At 44.3% G+C, this 15,570-nt stretch overlaps 1 protein-coding gene across 1 annotated transcript in view; it reads left to right on the forward strand.

The window, feature by feature from the left end:
- Positions 1 to 15,570, forward strand: part of LOC311128414 (synaptotagmin-7-like) — a gene marked incomplete at both ends in the record, with an annotated part of 98,185 nt that overhangs the window by 78,564 nt on the left and 4,051 nt on the right. The window contains one exon of the mRNA XM_084160539.1: positions 14,630 to 14,738. Within this exon, the coding sequence (XP_084016665.1) occupies positions 14,630 to 14,738 (109 nt within the window). The remainder of the gene's footprint in view (positions 1 to 14,629; positions 14,739 to 15,570) is intronic.

The raw sequence follows: 15,570 nt of genomic DNA on the forward strand, positions 1-15,570 counted from the left end.
CATGTGTAGTGGACTGTACATAAATACCTATTATTGGGTAGGGAGTCCTACTGTGTCAGGGGTTGTAGTAGTGAGTGCTTTTTCGTGGTAGCGTTCAGTACATTTCTGCCCCAGATGAGCAATAGAACAGCTCTTTCATTTATCAGAGGATAGTTAGTTTCCACTGAATCTCTCTGATGTAGACTATTTTGTACTGCATCTTATGATTTCAATACCATTTTTAATACCTCCTGGAATTTCCACATTTCCTTTGTACTCAGTTCTAAAAGGAACAAAATATGAACGATGGTAGATGAAGTTCTGTGCAGTAGTCAGAATACGTAAGAATTGTGTTCTGAAGGAACACTATTGTGCTGTATTAGCCTGTGGGTTTTTACTGTCATGGTCATGCTAATCGTATTTCGCAGTCATGCCACGGTTATGACCTGTTCAGCCTTGAAATGTCTACATTGCAGTCACGGTGTGGAGGCACACCTGCATGCTCAACTTCTCCCTCTTCCTGGCCGGACGCCTGTCAAACAGCAGTCTTTAATCAAAGCGATCTGGTGCGAGGCACAGTCGCGTGGACCAACTTGTCTAGTGTCCTTCCACAATGAATAACCACTTTCAACCATCATCTCTGTCCATCTCTCAGTCTCTCTAGTTACCCCTGTGTGGGTCCCAGTGCCCCTGCCTTGACCACCCCTGGTCTTATGATGGAGCACAGCATACTGAAGATGATGGAAAGTGATGATCCCTGTGTGAGGGAGGGAGGGAGGGAGGGAGAGAGAGAGAGAGAGAGAGAGAGAGAGAGAGAGAGAGAGAGAGAGAGAGAGAGAGAACATATGCTGTCAGACAAAGAGAGAAACCTTCGCTCTCAGGTTGCAAGAGAAATATACACTCACTGCCAAAAAGACATAGAAGTATTCACTCAAAGAGAAATGGAACCATTCACAATCTGGATGCCTAGAAACATACAGTTCAAAGAGATGAATACATACACATACAGGCTCAGATGAAAGGGTGGAAACTGACATTGATAGACAAAGCATATACCCTCCGTCCATACACATACCTTACTGTATATTATAATAGGATGTCCTTGCATAGACAGAGAAAGGGGTCATTGGTAGAGAGGGAAGGTCAGTCATTCTCTCAAATGGAGAATATGTCCTGCTGCATCCATGAGACCTGTGACTTGTTTATCCCTGTAGAACTGAGTACAACATAATATTATCACTCTCAGGCAGAGAGGGAATCTTTATTCAGATGGATGGAGAACGATATGCCTTGGCTCATTCTCAGGAGACAGGAGTGTGCACTCAGATGCTTAGAAACAGGTAATCAAAGCTTTGTGAGAAGCATAAACTAGAGGCAGCGTAATCTCTGTTTCTTTTTGCGCTGGCAGATCAATTAGAAACTAATCATAGTGTTACAGCACAACTCTAAAGCCAGTGATAACCAAGCTCTATCCACAAGGAGATGAGGGAGGAAAACAATGAAATTATCCTGGAAGTAATTTGTATTCATTAGTAGTCTGGAAAAATTTGTGCTGAGATATTACTCCACAAAGTAGTCTGACTCCAATGTTGTCTGACTCTAAAGCATGATACTACAGCTGCTTCTATTGCGCATTGTACTGTTCTCTGACGATACCATTCTTACAGATATGATATCTGATCCAGAAAGTGTTTGTATTGTAAAAACTCGGTCCATAGAGTAAATACAGTATTCTGTAGGCTATACCTTAAAGCTGGGTATTGAAGCTGTGGTCATCGAGTCATGCACTGGTGGCCGTGGTCCATTGTGTCAGAGGCCTTAAGCCTCACGGCTGACTGGAGTCACTGGACTAACCCTCCCACCAACATACAGTAGCTTTATCATGGCAGCTCCATATCATTACCATCTGAGAAATAAAAGCTGCTGTAGCATGACAGTGCTAGCCCCCAGACACGCAGACACACAGAGAAGACATACATAAGGAGCTCAACGCTCCATACGCTTTGAGCCTGGACCACCAACTCCTAGGAGCTAGAGGTTCTTCATCTGGCCTGTAATCAAACTGAGTCAAGCCTTATAATTACTCTCCTGGCTTGGCAACGGTCTCCATGGCCGCTTCTGGAACTAGCTCAGGGAAACTTGATTGGCTGGGAACAGCAATATAGGTCAGCACAAAAGAGGCATTTTTAAAGAAAAATGTCAGCTCCATCTCTGGAAGTCATTCACCATGCCTTGCTGAGGCGTTTGAGTCGGAACACAAAGTTGATTAAAGGAAAGCGCAGTTACAGTGGGGGAAAAAAGTATTTAGTCAGCCACCAATTGTGCAAGTTCTCCCACTTAAAAAGATGAGAGAGGCCTGTAATTTTCATCATAGGTACACGTCAACTATGACAGACAAATTGAGAAAAGAAAATCCAGAAAATCATATTGTAGGATTTTTAATGAATTTATTTGCAAATTATGGTGGAAAATAAGTATTTGGTCACCTACAAACAAGCAAGATTTCTGGCTCTCACAGACCTGTAACTTCTTCTTTAAGAGGCTCCTCTGTCCTCCACTCGTTACCTGTATTAATGGCACCTGTTTGAACTTGTTATCAGTATAAAAGACACCTGTCCACAACCTCAAACAGTCACACTCCAAACTCCACTATGGCCAAGACCAAAGAGCTGTCAAAGGACACCAGAAACAAAATTGTAGACCTGCACCAGGCTGGGAAGACTGATTCTGCAATAGGTAAGCAGCTTGGTTTGAAGAAATCAACTGTGGGAGCAATTATTAGGAAATGGAAGACATACAAGACCACTGATAATCTCCCTCGATCTGGGGCTCCACGCAAGATCTCACCCTGTGGGGTCAAAATGATCACAAGAACGGTGAGCAAAAATCCCAGAACCACACAGGGGGACCTAGTGAATGACCTGCAGAGAGCTGGGACCAAAGTAACAAAGCCTACCATCAGTAACACACTACGCCGCCAGGGACTCAAATCCTGCAGTGCTAGACGTGTCCCCCTGCTTAAGCCAGTACATGTCCAGGCCCGTCTGAAGTTTGCTAGAGTGCATTTGGATGATCCAGAAGAGGATTGGGAGAATGTCATATGGTCAGATGAAACCAAAATATTACTTTTTGGTAAAAACTCAACTCGTCGTGTTTGGAGGACAAAGAATGCTGAGTTGCATCCAAAGAACACCATACCTACTGTGAAGCATGGGGGTGGAAACATCATGCTTTGGGGCTGTTTTTCAGCAAAGGGACCAGGACGACTGATCCGCGTAAAGGAAAGAATGAATGGGGCCATGTATCGTGAGATTTTGAGTGAAAACTTCCTTCCATCAGCAAGGGCATTGAAGATGAAACGTGGCTGGGTCTTTCAGCATTACAATGATCCCAAACACACCGCCCGGGCAACGAAGGAGTGGCTTCGTAAGAAGCATTTCAAGGTCCTGGAGTGGCCTAGCCAGTCTCCAGATCTCAACCCCATAGAAAATCTTTGGAGGGAGTTGAAAGTCCGTGTTGCCCAGCGACAGCCCCAAAACATCACTGCTCTAGAGGAGATCTGCATGGAGGAATGGGCCAAAATCAAATCAAAATCAAATCAAATTTTATTGGTCACATGCGCCGAATACAACAGGTGCAGACATTACAGTGAAATGCTTACTTACAGCCCTTAACCAACAGTGCATTTATTTTAAACAAAAAAGTAAGAATAAAACAACAACAAAAAAGTGTTGAGAAAAAAAGAGCAGAAGTAAAAATAAAGTGACAGTAGGGAGGCTATATATACAATAGAATAAAGTGACAGTAGGGAGGCTATATATACAGGGGGGTACCGTTGCATAGTCAATGTGCGGGGGCACCGGCTAGTTGAGGTAGTTGAGGTAATATGTACATGTGGGTAGAGTTAAAGTGACTATGCATAAATACTTAACAGAGTAGCAGCAGCGTAAAAAGTATGGGGTGGGGGGGCAGTGCAAATAGTCCGGGTAGCCATGATTAGCTGTTCAGGAGTCTTATGGCTTGGGGGTAGAAGCTGTTGAGAAGTCTTTTGGACCTAGACTTGGCACTCCGGTACCGCTTGCCGTGCGGTAGCAGAGAGAACAGTCTATGACTAGGGTGACTGGAGTCTTTGACAATTTTGAGGGCCTTCCTCTGACACCGCCTGGTATAGAGGTCCTGGATGGCAGGGAGCTTTGCCCCTGTGATGTACTGGGCCGTACGCACTACCCTCTGTAGTGCCTTGCGGTCAGAGGCCAAGCAGTTGCCATACCAGGCGGTGATGCAACCAGTCAGGATGCTCTCGATGGTGCAGCTGTAGAATTTTTTGAGGATCTGAGGACCCATGCCAAATCTTTTTAGTCTCCTGAGGGGGAATAGGCTTTGTCGTGCCCTCTTCACGACTGTCTTGGTGTGTTTGGACCATGATAGTTCGTTGGTGATGTGGACACCAAGGAACTTGAAGCTCTCAACCTGTTCCACTACAGCCCCGTCAATGAGAATGGGGGCGTGCTCAGTCCTCTTTTTTTTCCTGTAGTCCACAATCATCTCCTTTGTCTTGGTCACGTTGAGGGAGAGGTTGTTGTCCTGGCACCACACGGCCAGATCTCTGACCTCCTCCCTATAGGCTGTCTCATCGTTGTCGGTGATCAGGCCTACCACTGTTGTGTCGTCGGCAAACTTAATGATGGTGTTGGAGTCGTGCCTGGCCATGCAGTCATGGGTGAACAGAGAGTACAGGAGGGGACTGAGCACGCACCCCTGAGGGGCCCCCGTGTTGAGGATCAGTGTGGCAGATGTGTTGTTACCTACCAGCAACAGTGTGTGAAAACCTTGTGAAGACTTACAGAAAACGTTTGACCTGTGTCATTGCCAACAAAGGGTATATAACAAAGTATTGAGAAACTTTTGTTATTGACCAAATACTTATTTTCCACCATAATTTGCAAATAATGTCATTAAAAATCCTACAATGTGATTTTCTGGATTTTTTTTCCCTCATTTTGTCTGTCATAGTTGACGTGTACCTATGATGAAAATTACAGGCCTCTCTCATCTTTTTAAGTGGGAGAACTTGCACAATTGGTGGCTGACTAAATACTTTTTTTCCCCACTGTATATAATCTGATGAAAAACAGTGAGAAATCTGCTTCGGAAATCCTGTGTGGAAGAAAGCGCTGCATAAATTCACCTTAATCAATATCTAAGTGAGATATGAGGAGGAAATTACATCACTTTACCACCTCTTTACTTTATTAGGTGTTTGTGCAATAAGAGTGAGTTTAAAGATCAGTTGAAGCATCAACCAGCATCCACAGGGGTGCCAACCAATCTGGATGACTCAGACTCAGGTTGGAGAAAAGTATTCAAAAAGCAGTTCGCTGGACAACATATAGTAGATGGCTCCATTAGTTGTATTAAGCTGGTGCGGGGGGAGGTGGCCTGCTGATTTGTCCCTGTTGGATGTTTGCGCTGAGTGGGCTGACACCAGGGCTCAGGGCTCAGGCCTCATCCATCACAGCCTGGGGACGTGTTATTGTGTTGCGCTGCTCTCCTGGGGCATTGTATGATCAGCATGCCCCATATACTGTATATTTATGGATACACGCTTCCTTCCAAGCCAGGTCCCCCTGTTGAGCCCTCATCTCTCATGTTTCCACCCCCTCTCCCATCATTAGAACCCACCCCTCACTCCCACTCCACCTCACCTCCATCTCCTCCCTCCATCATGCTGCCCTCTACAACACCAACCCCGCCTCCTCTCATCAATTCATCTCTCATTCTTTCTCACTGTCTCTCTCTGCCTCTCATGCAGTCTCCCTTTATCTAATTGATTTATTAACCCTTTACTTACCTCCCCTCCCTTTGTCAGCCCTTTCTTTCCCTCCCTCTAAGTCTCTATCTCTTTATTCATCTAATCGTGCTTCCCCTGGGGGTGTTGACTGGCGCTCTGATGGGATGATGTCAGAGCTCCGGTCCTCTGTCAGGGTGGATGACTGTCTTCCCAGGCAGCCTGGCTGGGTTACATCTGCATCACTGCTGAATATCACAACAGGAGAATGAGATTCTCCCGTGGGCAGCGCACACACACACACACACACACACACACACACACACACACACACACACACACACACACACACACACACTCTCACACACACTCTCACACACACTCTCACACACATATATGGAGATGGAGAAAAAGGAGTAGGGACACATACACACAGGAAAAGAGACACTCAAGAGATTCATGTACACTGTATGTAATCAAAATGCAAAACGTGGCTTGGGCTCAGCCTGTTTGGGGACCTGTATTTGATACTTAAGCAAGTCAATTGTTTTTGCAGTGAAGCACCACTGTTTCTCTCCAATAATACTATGAAGATGCTCATATTATTCATATCTCATGGAGGCTTGCCTGCTATGAATGATATTATCGAGAGAACACAGAAAGATTTTCTGCTCTACCAAACTCATCATCTCCACCTCCATATAACTCCATTAACTCTATCTAACTCCATCTAACTCCATTAACTCTATCTAACTCCATTAACTCTATCTAACTCCATCTAACTCCATTAACTCTATCTAAATCCATTAACTCTATCTAACTCCATGAACTCTATCTAACTCCATGAACTCTAACTCCATGAACTCTAACTCCATTAACTCTAACTCCATTAACTCTAACTCCATTGCATTAAAGTAGAGAACACAATGAATTATTTAACATCGGAAAATGTCAGTTTTTCACATACAGTTGAAGTCGGAAGTTTACATACACCTTAGCCAAATACATTTAAACTCAGTTTTTCACAATTCCTGACATTTAATCCTAGTAAGAATTCCCTGTCTTAGATCAGTTAGGATCACCACTATTTTAAGAATGTGAAATGTCAGAATAATAGTAGAGAGAATTATTTCTTTCAGCTTTTATTTCTTTCATCACATTCCCAGTGGGTCAGAAGTTTACATACACTCAATTAGTATTTGGTAGCATTGCCTTTAAATTGTTTAATTTGGGTCAAATATTTCGGGTAGCCTTCCACAAGCTTCCCACAATAAGTTGGGTGAATGTTGGCCCATTCCTCCTGACAGAGCTGGTGTAACTGAGTCAGATTTGTAGGCCTCCTTGCTCGCGCACACTTTTTCAGTTCTGCCCACAAATGTTCTATAGGATTGAGGTCAGGGCTTTGTGATGGCCACTCCAATACCTTGACTTTGTGCAATAAGTGTCAGCTTTAAGCCATTTTGCCACAACTTTGGAAGTATGCTTGGGGTCATTGTCCATTTGGAAGACCCATTTGCGACCAAGCTTTAACTTCCTGACTGATGTCTTGAGATGTTGCTTCAATATATTCACATAATTTTCCTTCCTCATGATGCCATCTATTTTGTGAAGTGCACCAGACCCTCCTGCAGCAAAGCACCCCCACAGCATGATGCTGCCACCCCTGTGCTTCACGGTTGGGATGGTGTTCTTCGGCTTGCAAGGTTTCCCCTTTTTCCTCCAAACATAACGATGGTCATTATGGCCAAACAGTTCTATTTTTGTTTCATCAGACCAGAGGACATTTCTCCAAAAAGTAAGATATTTGTCCCCATGTGCAGTTGCGACTCGTTTTACTGTGGATATAGATACTTTTGTACCGGTTTCCTCCAGCATCTTCACAAGGTCCTTTGCTGTTGTTCTGGGATTGATTTGCACTTTTCGCACCAAAGTACGTTAATCTCTAGTAGACAGAACGCGTCTCCTTCCTGAGCGGTATGACGGCTGCGTGGTCCCATGGTGTTTATACTTGCGTACTATTGTTTGTACAGATGAACGTGGTACCTTCAGGCGTTTGGAAATTGCTCAGAAGGATGAACCAGACTTGTGGAGGTCTACAATTTCTTTCCTGAGGTCTTGGCTGATTTCTTTAGATTTTTCCATGACGTCAAGCAAAGAGGCACTGGGTTTGAAGGTAGGCCTTGAAATACATCCACAGGTACACCTCCAATTGACTCAAATGATGTCAATTAGCCTATCAGAAGCTTCTAAAGCTAAGACATCAATTTGTGGAATTTTCCAAGCTGTTTAAAGGCACAGTCAACTTAGTGTATGTAAACTTCTGACCCACTGGAATTGTGATACAGTGAATTATAAGTGAAATAATCTGTCTGTATAAAATTGTTGGAAAAATTACTTGTGTCATGCACAAAGTAGATGTCCTAACCGACTTGCCAAAACTATAGTTTGATAACAAGACATTTGTGGAGTGATTGAAAAATGAGTTTTAATGACTCCAACCTAAGTGTATGTAAACTTCCGACTTCAACTGTATGTGGCTACGCAGTTATTTGTTTATAACTTCCATGTAACTTCCATATAATGGAAGATTTTTTTTTTTATGTTAGAGATGAGGGACACTTCATCATTTCCATTTCGTATTTAATCTACCTTTGTTAAATTACTGTATCTTTCCCCACTACACTCTCCTTCCATCCGGTTGATTACACTTCAAGAAGTCTCAGGGCATCCTTTGTTAGTATTGCTGCCCCTTTCAGAAAATCAGGAAGCGTCTAAAGGCATATATCTAGTAGATGACATAACATTGTATTCTCCCCTGCATCACAATATACAGAGATATGCACATTAGAATATCTTTGTTTCACAGTATGTCATCAGGTCCAGGTTCTCTTTCTCACCTTTAGAAGATAGTTAACACTACTATGCTTTTCTTGTTTGTGGGGCAGGGAATTACGGCACCAAAGTCAACATTGTAGAAAAAATATGAATAACTCCAACATACACGATTTTACCTCTGCATATTTATTGTCAACATTTCGGTACACAACCTTTTTCAAGACCTTGAAATGTTTTGGAAAAGGTTGTACACCGAAACGTTGACAGTAAATATGCAGGAGTTATTTTTGTATTTTCTCTACGTCTCTTTCTCAGCTTGTCATGGTGTCCCTGAGCAAGTGAGAAAAAGTCCCCTCTCTCTCTCCTGGGACGGGACCTGCTGCTGGGTCTAATGAATGGGAGGATAGGTTAGGCTCTCTGACCTGGGGTTAAGGTCATATGGTCAGGGGTCAGGGTTCAGGTGTAAGGATCTGGCTATGGATTACAGCATCAATCCTCAGGGGATGTATTTCATCTAAAGTAGTGAGTGTGTGTTTGTGTTTCGGTATTAGTCATATTATGTCATGTGTGTGACAGTGCATATCATTTGTCATTGCTGTATTAAGACCAGACTAAAATTCGGATAGTAATACCAAAATGTATAGCATCTCTTAGGGGAGAGTCATTGTTCTATAACAGTCTGAGGTGTTGCGAGGGGATTGGGCAGAGGAGTTAGTCCAGGAGAAGGTTAATGTTCTGTCAGAGCCTGCTGTGTGAGGGCAGGGTACAGCTGGGGATGATTCTACAGTTTTCCTATAGACTTTTACAGTGAATCAGCTGTTTGCACCATGGCATCTACACCTCCCTAGGGGCACGGCGGTATTTGGTTATGGAGAGAGGATGAGTAGGCATGACTGAGGTCAAAGTGCCTGATGACAGAGGTAAAAATATCACCCCCTGATGTGTTGCCAATGTGGCCTACTGTCCCTGTCCCTGCTCCACAGGAGGTTCAGATTGCCTTGGATTCTATTACTTCCTTATGGGAGGTTATGGTTACCCGGCCGTACCCCTAGAAAATATCATCACGGTACCATACAACCGTCGGTACAGTTTGGTAACCATGGTTACTCCAACCCCTAAAGGATAAATTATATAACCATTGAATTTGAGAGGGAAAGAGAGCAATGGACTAGTCTTTACTTTACACTACCTCATATCAATGGACAAGTCATTACTGTACATTAGCTCATATTTCGCTGACTTCCCATCAGTACTCAGAGCCCATCAGATCCCTCCTATGATGTTTACAGCAGTCCACTACACACATAACCTCCCTCAATGTTAGCCTACTACAGTGGTGTAGTGCTGTTGTTTAGGTGTGCGAGTGCAACAATTTGTAAAAACATTATGTCATAATTTCTCAATCCAAGTTTGTACCAACAGATATAGCCTATTGAATATTAAAATGCATCTTCCAATTGCAACGTCTGCCCTATGCCCACACATATTGTCTCAAGAAAATTGTATATTTTATATGTTTATTCGTCACATACTTTGTATACAACAGATTTAGACTAACAGTGAAATGCTTACTTACGGGCCCTACCCCAAAATGCAGAGAGAACACCAAGTTAGGCATATCTAATTTCAAAATAGGCCATCATCACTGTCAATGGTGAATGATCATTCTTCACGTTTTACTGGTCAAATGTCCAAACTGTGTCTCCATACCAATCATTTGATCTCAATCAGTTTCATGGGAATATGCATTTAGAGCTTCTTCAATTACTGTTTTGTAAGAGAATTAGAGCAGATGATTTTAACAAACTATTAGCCTTTCTTGTATTTTGTTTCAATCAAACATCCAGTATAACCTGCCTAGTGGCGCGCGCAGTTGACTTTTGGCTGCATGAGATAATACTGTAAATGTGACTTCAGCTAACCATCCTAAAATGTCATTAGAAATGAGGAGGTGTTTTTGGTGTAACAGTAATGTTATAGGCCTACTATGCTATGATATTAGATTCAGTTCTGTTATGTAAAATACAAATGAATCATTATGTGATCTTGCGGGACATTGATTCAGCTTCAATTTTCTTTCCCAGAAATATGTTTACCAGCGTTGTCTATTCTCAAATTGAAAAAAGTGATGGAGATACCTCATGCTCCGTCAGCACTACACCACTGGCCTACTAGTAGGTCACACTTCAGAGCAGTGAGGGTCTGTCTGTTTATTTCAAAGGATCTTTGACCTTCAAAGTGATTACACTTGAGGGAGTGTCTGTGACCTTCACACCTAACTACACCTATGTACAGTATGGTACTAGGTTAGTATGGTACTAGGTTATTCTTTGGTTATTATTAGACTATTCTCTATTGACACTAGGGTATGATACCAGGCTGAGTGAGGTTTTAGTGTAGGGAAGTGGATCGAGGCCTGTGTGTATATGCCTGTCCGTCTGTCTGTTTGTGTGTGTCTTTGTGTCTTGTATTGGTCTTTAAGTGAATCATGGGGATGGTGTCATGGGGAGGTGGGTAGGGGAGGGTATTGGGAGCGGGCGGGCGGGCGGGGGAGGTTTCTTCTTGTGCTCTCTCCAGCCTTGCAGCAGAGTGTCCCCACCTCTTCCCTTTTCCCTTTGGTCTCAGGCTCTGGGCTCAGGTAACACTCCATAAGGATATTATCACAGGTCATGGTGAGAAGTAGAGGCCTCGCCTGCCTCCACATGCCCATGTGTGTGTGTGTGTGTGTGTGTGTGTGTGTGTGTGTGTGTGTGTGTGTGTGTGTGTGTGTGTGTGTGTGTGTGTGTGTGTGTGTGTGTGTGTGTGTGTTCTCCGGAGGCACTCAACTGCACCTGTCATATGTCCTCCAATCCTGTTGTGTCTTGCTGTTGATGTGTCTGCCTGTTTGCTGACCTCTGCGACCCCCTGCCAAGCCCCCACGCCCCACGCCTCATGCCTCACGCCTCATGCCTCACGCCTCACGCCTCACGCCTACCCTCCTTTCACTCCCTCCATCCCAGGTGCTTGCTGTCTCTCCAGCCGTTGCCGTGCCAACAGAGCAGCCCATATTCTTTAGCTGGTGATCTGGGATGGGAAGCAGCAAGGTTTGGTCCGGGCTCCATCAGCCACCTCTGGCAGCTGCCTGCCACTGCAAGCTGGGTGACATGACCCTCACTGTGCCCACACACAACCATGCCACATGTTAGCATCACATTAGCCCCACATTAGCCTCATCAGTTAGCCTTAACAGTAACATATGGAAGAAGAGAGAAGATGACCTTACCTAACTCTATCTAGTTAGAGTGCTATGTATGGAGTCCCTCCTGTTAGCCTATTTGTAGTAATTTGTTTTGATGGTAGGAAGTTGATTGAATCAGACTGAGACAGTCATTCCCTGTGGGTGGGACACGGCTCTCTAGACATCGACAGCAGGCTTTGGGTTAGATCCAACCTTTAATGAATCAGCATACAGGGAGATCATAGACACTAAGGAAGGAAAGAGAAATGGAAAAGATAGATTAGGACTGAGGGCGTAAAGAGGAAGGACAGCAGGAGATGTTGGATATGAGAAAATGTACACGATTCAGTAAAGATAAGATAAAAGGAAGATGACGCAAGGTGTATCAGTTGTTGAGATGTTTGGCACTTTGACCTCTCCCCCTTCCATCATCTTATGTCTCCCCTCATTCAACCCCCTCCCCTGCAGTCTACGGTGTGAATCCTCCTGACAGCTTTCCCCTCCAATCACAGCTATGCCAATCAACAGATCCCCCCTGGAACCAGGCTCATCCATATGACCTGTTTGGCTTGCACTTACCTGTCTGCCTGTATATCTGTCTACATTCACTGTATGTGTCTTTCTCTGTCTGATGCCCCACTCCTTACTCTATACATGCTCCATTATCTGCCTGTGTCCCTGTCTGTCCCTGGCTGTCTGTCTCGTTCTGTCTCTTTGTCCGTCTGATCTGGATAACTCAGTCTTATCCTCGCCAATTGGATCAACTCTGTTTTTTATTTATTCACTGATCACCTACGCCTAGGATTCAGAGATCCATTTGTTTTCACTATAAGGCACTAAATGGATGTTAGACAAGAAGGGGAATGACTAAAGGAATGGGGGTAAGTGGTGTAGCTAGAGTTGCAAAATTCTGGTTTTCCAGAAATCCCAGTTGGAGGATACTAGAATTCCTGCTTATTCCCTTCTGATTACTGTAATCTTCCAACTGGGATTTCTAGAAAACCTGGGAATTATGGAAAAGTTACCAGAATTTTGCAACTCTAGCTACACCACTTACCCCCATTCCTTTAGTCATTCCCCTTCTTGTCTAACATCCATGTAGTGCCTTAAAGTGAAAACAAATGGATCTCTGGACAGACAGATATGATATGGCACGTAGTCCTCCCTAGATTGCAGCATGCGTTTCTCAGAGTCTATGGGCCTTACATCTCAGAATCTGGCCTGCAGGCAGCAAAAACTAGCTGAGAGATTGTTTTGTATGTGCATGCCATTGCTTGCGCTGTGCTAAACTGGAGTATAATGGCACAGTGAAACTCTGCATGCCTCTGTTGTACTGTATATAAGTGAAATCCCACCAGCCAGCCAGTGTTTATGGAAGGACACAGGGCACTAGATTTACAGTATCTCTCTTGTGTTAGGCAGCCCAACCCAACCACAGATACTGGATTTGCATTTGTGGACTGACCCTTCACACAGAGAGAGCCCGACCAGACAGAGATATGTCTGCGGTCCTACCACAGTGACTGACCCCTCAAACGACCAGGGACACAGCCATCTGTAGCCTCAACCACAGACTTACTGATACCTCAGGAACCACAGTTACCATCCTCCCTCCTCCTTGATAACCCATATGGCTAACCAGCCCACATACATCCTCTAACAGCCCTCTGGAAAGGGATTAACCTCACTCAGCCAAGCGATTAGTTCCTTGTATCTATTTGGCGGTTAACATGTTGTGTGTGTGTTATGTTTTCACCCTCCCACATCACATCTTATCCCTCCTTTTCTCTTTTCTCTCGCTCGCCTACTTCTTTCTCCTCTCAGCCTTTCTGATGTACTGCCTCCAGCCATCTCCCTTCCTCTCTGACTCCTCTGATTTTGCATGCCCATGTCGTGTCCGTTTCTCGTCTTTATTCTTTAGTCCTTATTGTGCTCTTTTACTAAAACAAAGTATTTCTTTTTTTGTTTCCAGGCTTTTTATGCTCTCCTATCTCCTCTATTTCTCTTCCAGCTTCGACTGAACTAGGCTGTGGTGTCTGTCTCTGTCTCACGTTCATTTGAGTCAGTAACCTCACTTTGTTCATTCTGTTAATCCTCCTGGTCTTAACAAAGACAAATCCCCCCTTTTCACTCTTTCTCACCCTCTGCTGAGATAAATCTTCAAATCTACTTCTTCTGCACTCATCTTTCCCACAGCACCCATTCCTAATCTCACTTCCTCTCCCGCCATTTCTACAGTGCACCTGCACTCTATTTTTCCTCTCTCTCTTCCTCTCGTCATTTTCCAGTGCCTAATCTGTAATTAGTGTTGTCTGTCTATGTGTCTTGACTTGTGTCACCTGCTATAGCTCAGCATGTCTTCTGCTCACCAGACTGGTACAACATATTGGCTAGGAGCACTTTGTTTCCAACACCCAGTCCTCCCCCACCCTGTCTTCTCTCTTTTAATATTTTGTTCATTAATTGTGTCGATTTTTGTGGCTGTTTCGCAACTATCACACTGTTACATGCTTGTAATGACTAAGGTTTGGAACTAAGTGTGCATGTATGCGTGTGAAGGTGTGTGTGTGTGTGTGTGAGTGTAAGTCACTAACATTCCGTGTTACTCCCAAGTCTGGGGACATTATCAGTCACGTTCAGATCTGACACAAGACATTGCCTCACCTGTGGTGGGAAGCCATTTGATGCGCTGCAGGTTGCAGCACAGACCTGAGGCTGGCTCTTTGTCTTCAGAAGCAGGATTCTCCTAGTGCTCCGTTGGCCTCTCTCCCAGTCTTTGTCCTGACTGTGTCTCTGTCCCTCCCCTCCAGCAGGAGCCTGGGTAAGCCTGGGAGCCAGACCCCAGATGAGGCAGGCCGCCTCGGGAACCCCTCTGTCACAGACCTGGCCAACTCTGTCACCACCAGCGACATTCACATGGTAAGAAAACCCACTCCCTCCCTCCCTGTCTGTGTTAATGATTGTTCATCTGTACTCCTCTCTGCATGTCTATGGGTTTACCCACCGCCACCCACTTGTAGCAGAATTTAGATTTGCAAGATGTCTTAAATGACAAACATGCTAATTACGTGACATTTCCCAACCCAGCTTGGCTATCACAAAGGAGAAACTCAATAGAATAAGCGTTATTCAGCAAAAGCTGGTAATTACGCTGAGAACCCAGTGCTGTGAGTGGTGGGTGGACAGGGCGGGGGTGGGGGATGGGCCCTGTGTTATTATGTGGGTTGCATGTCTGCGTTATGGAGGTCCCAGTGATGCTTAATGATGATACTTTCACTTTGAGTGGGAGCCAACAGGGCTTGTCTGTGGGATCAGACCCGCAGTTCTCCACAGTCTCTTTCCATCTCTGGTCTCTCACTATGTGGGTCGAAGTCTTTTACTAGGCCTAGTTAATAACTATAACTTTTTTAAATCACTGAGGCACTGTTTTATTTTTTATTTTGGGGTCATTGTGATACTACCTATGCAGGAGTTTAGGAGTTTTGTCTGCGTTTACAAAAGTGAGTGTGTTTGCATAATCCCGGTACCCAGAATCAAATCTTGCGTGCGCTGGCCAGCTACGCCAGTCTGTCACAAGAGATTGGTGTTTGTGCATATTATGTTAATAATATGTTTATTTTAGTGTTCTGACACTCACATGGTCTGGGGGTGGAGAGATGTGTATAGTGTAGGTGGGCTCAGAATGTGGCTGTATTTTGTGTAGGTGGAGGTGGAGGTTCTGTATCTATGTGGGTTATGTGGGTTTCAGGCG

The sequence above is a fragment of the Coregonus lavaretus genome (genome assembly GCF_964263955.1).
Source record: "Coregonus lavaretus genome assembly, chromosome: 4".
NCBI lineage: Eukaryota > Metazoa > Chordata > Actinopteri > Salmoniformes > Salmonidae > Coregonus > Coregonus lavaretus.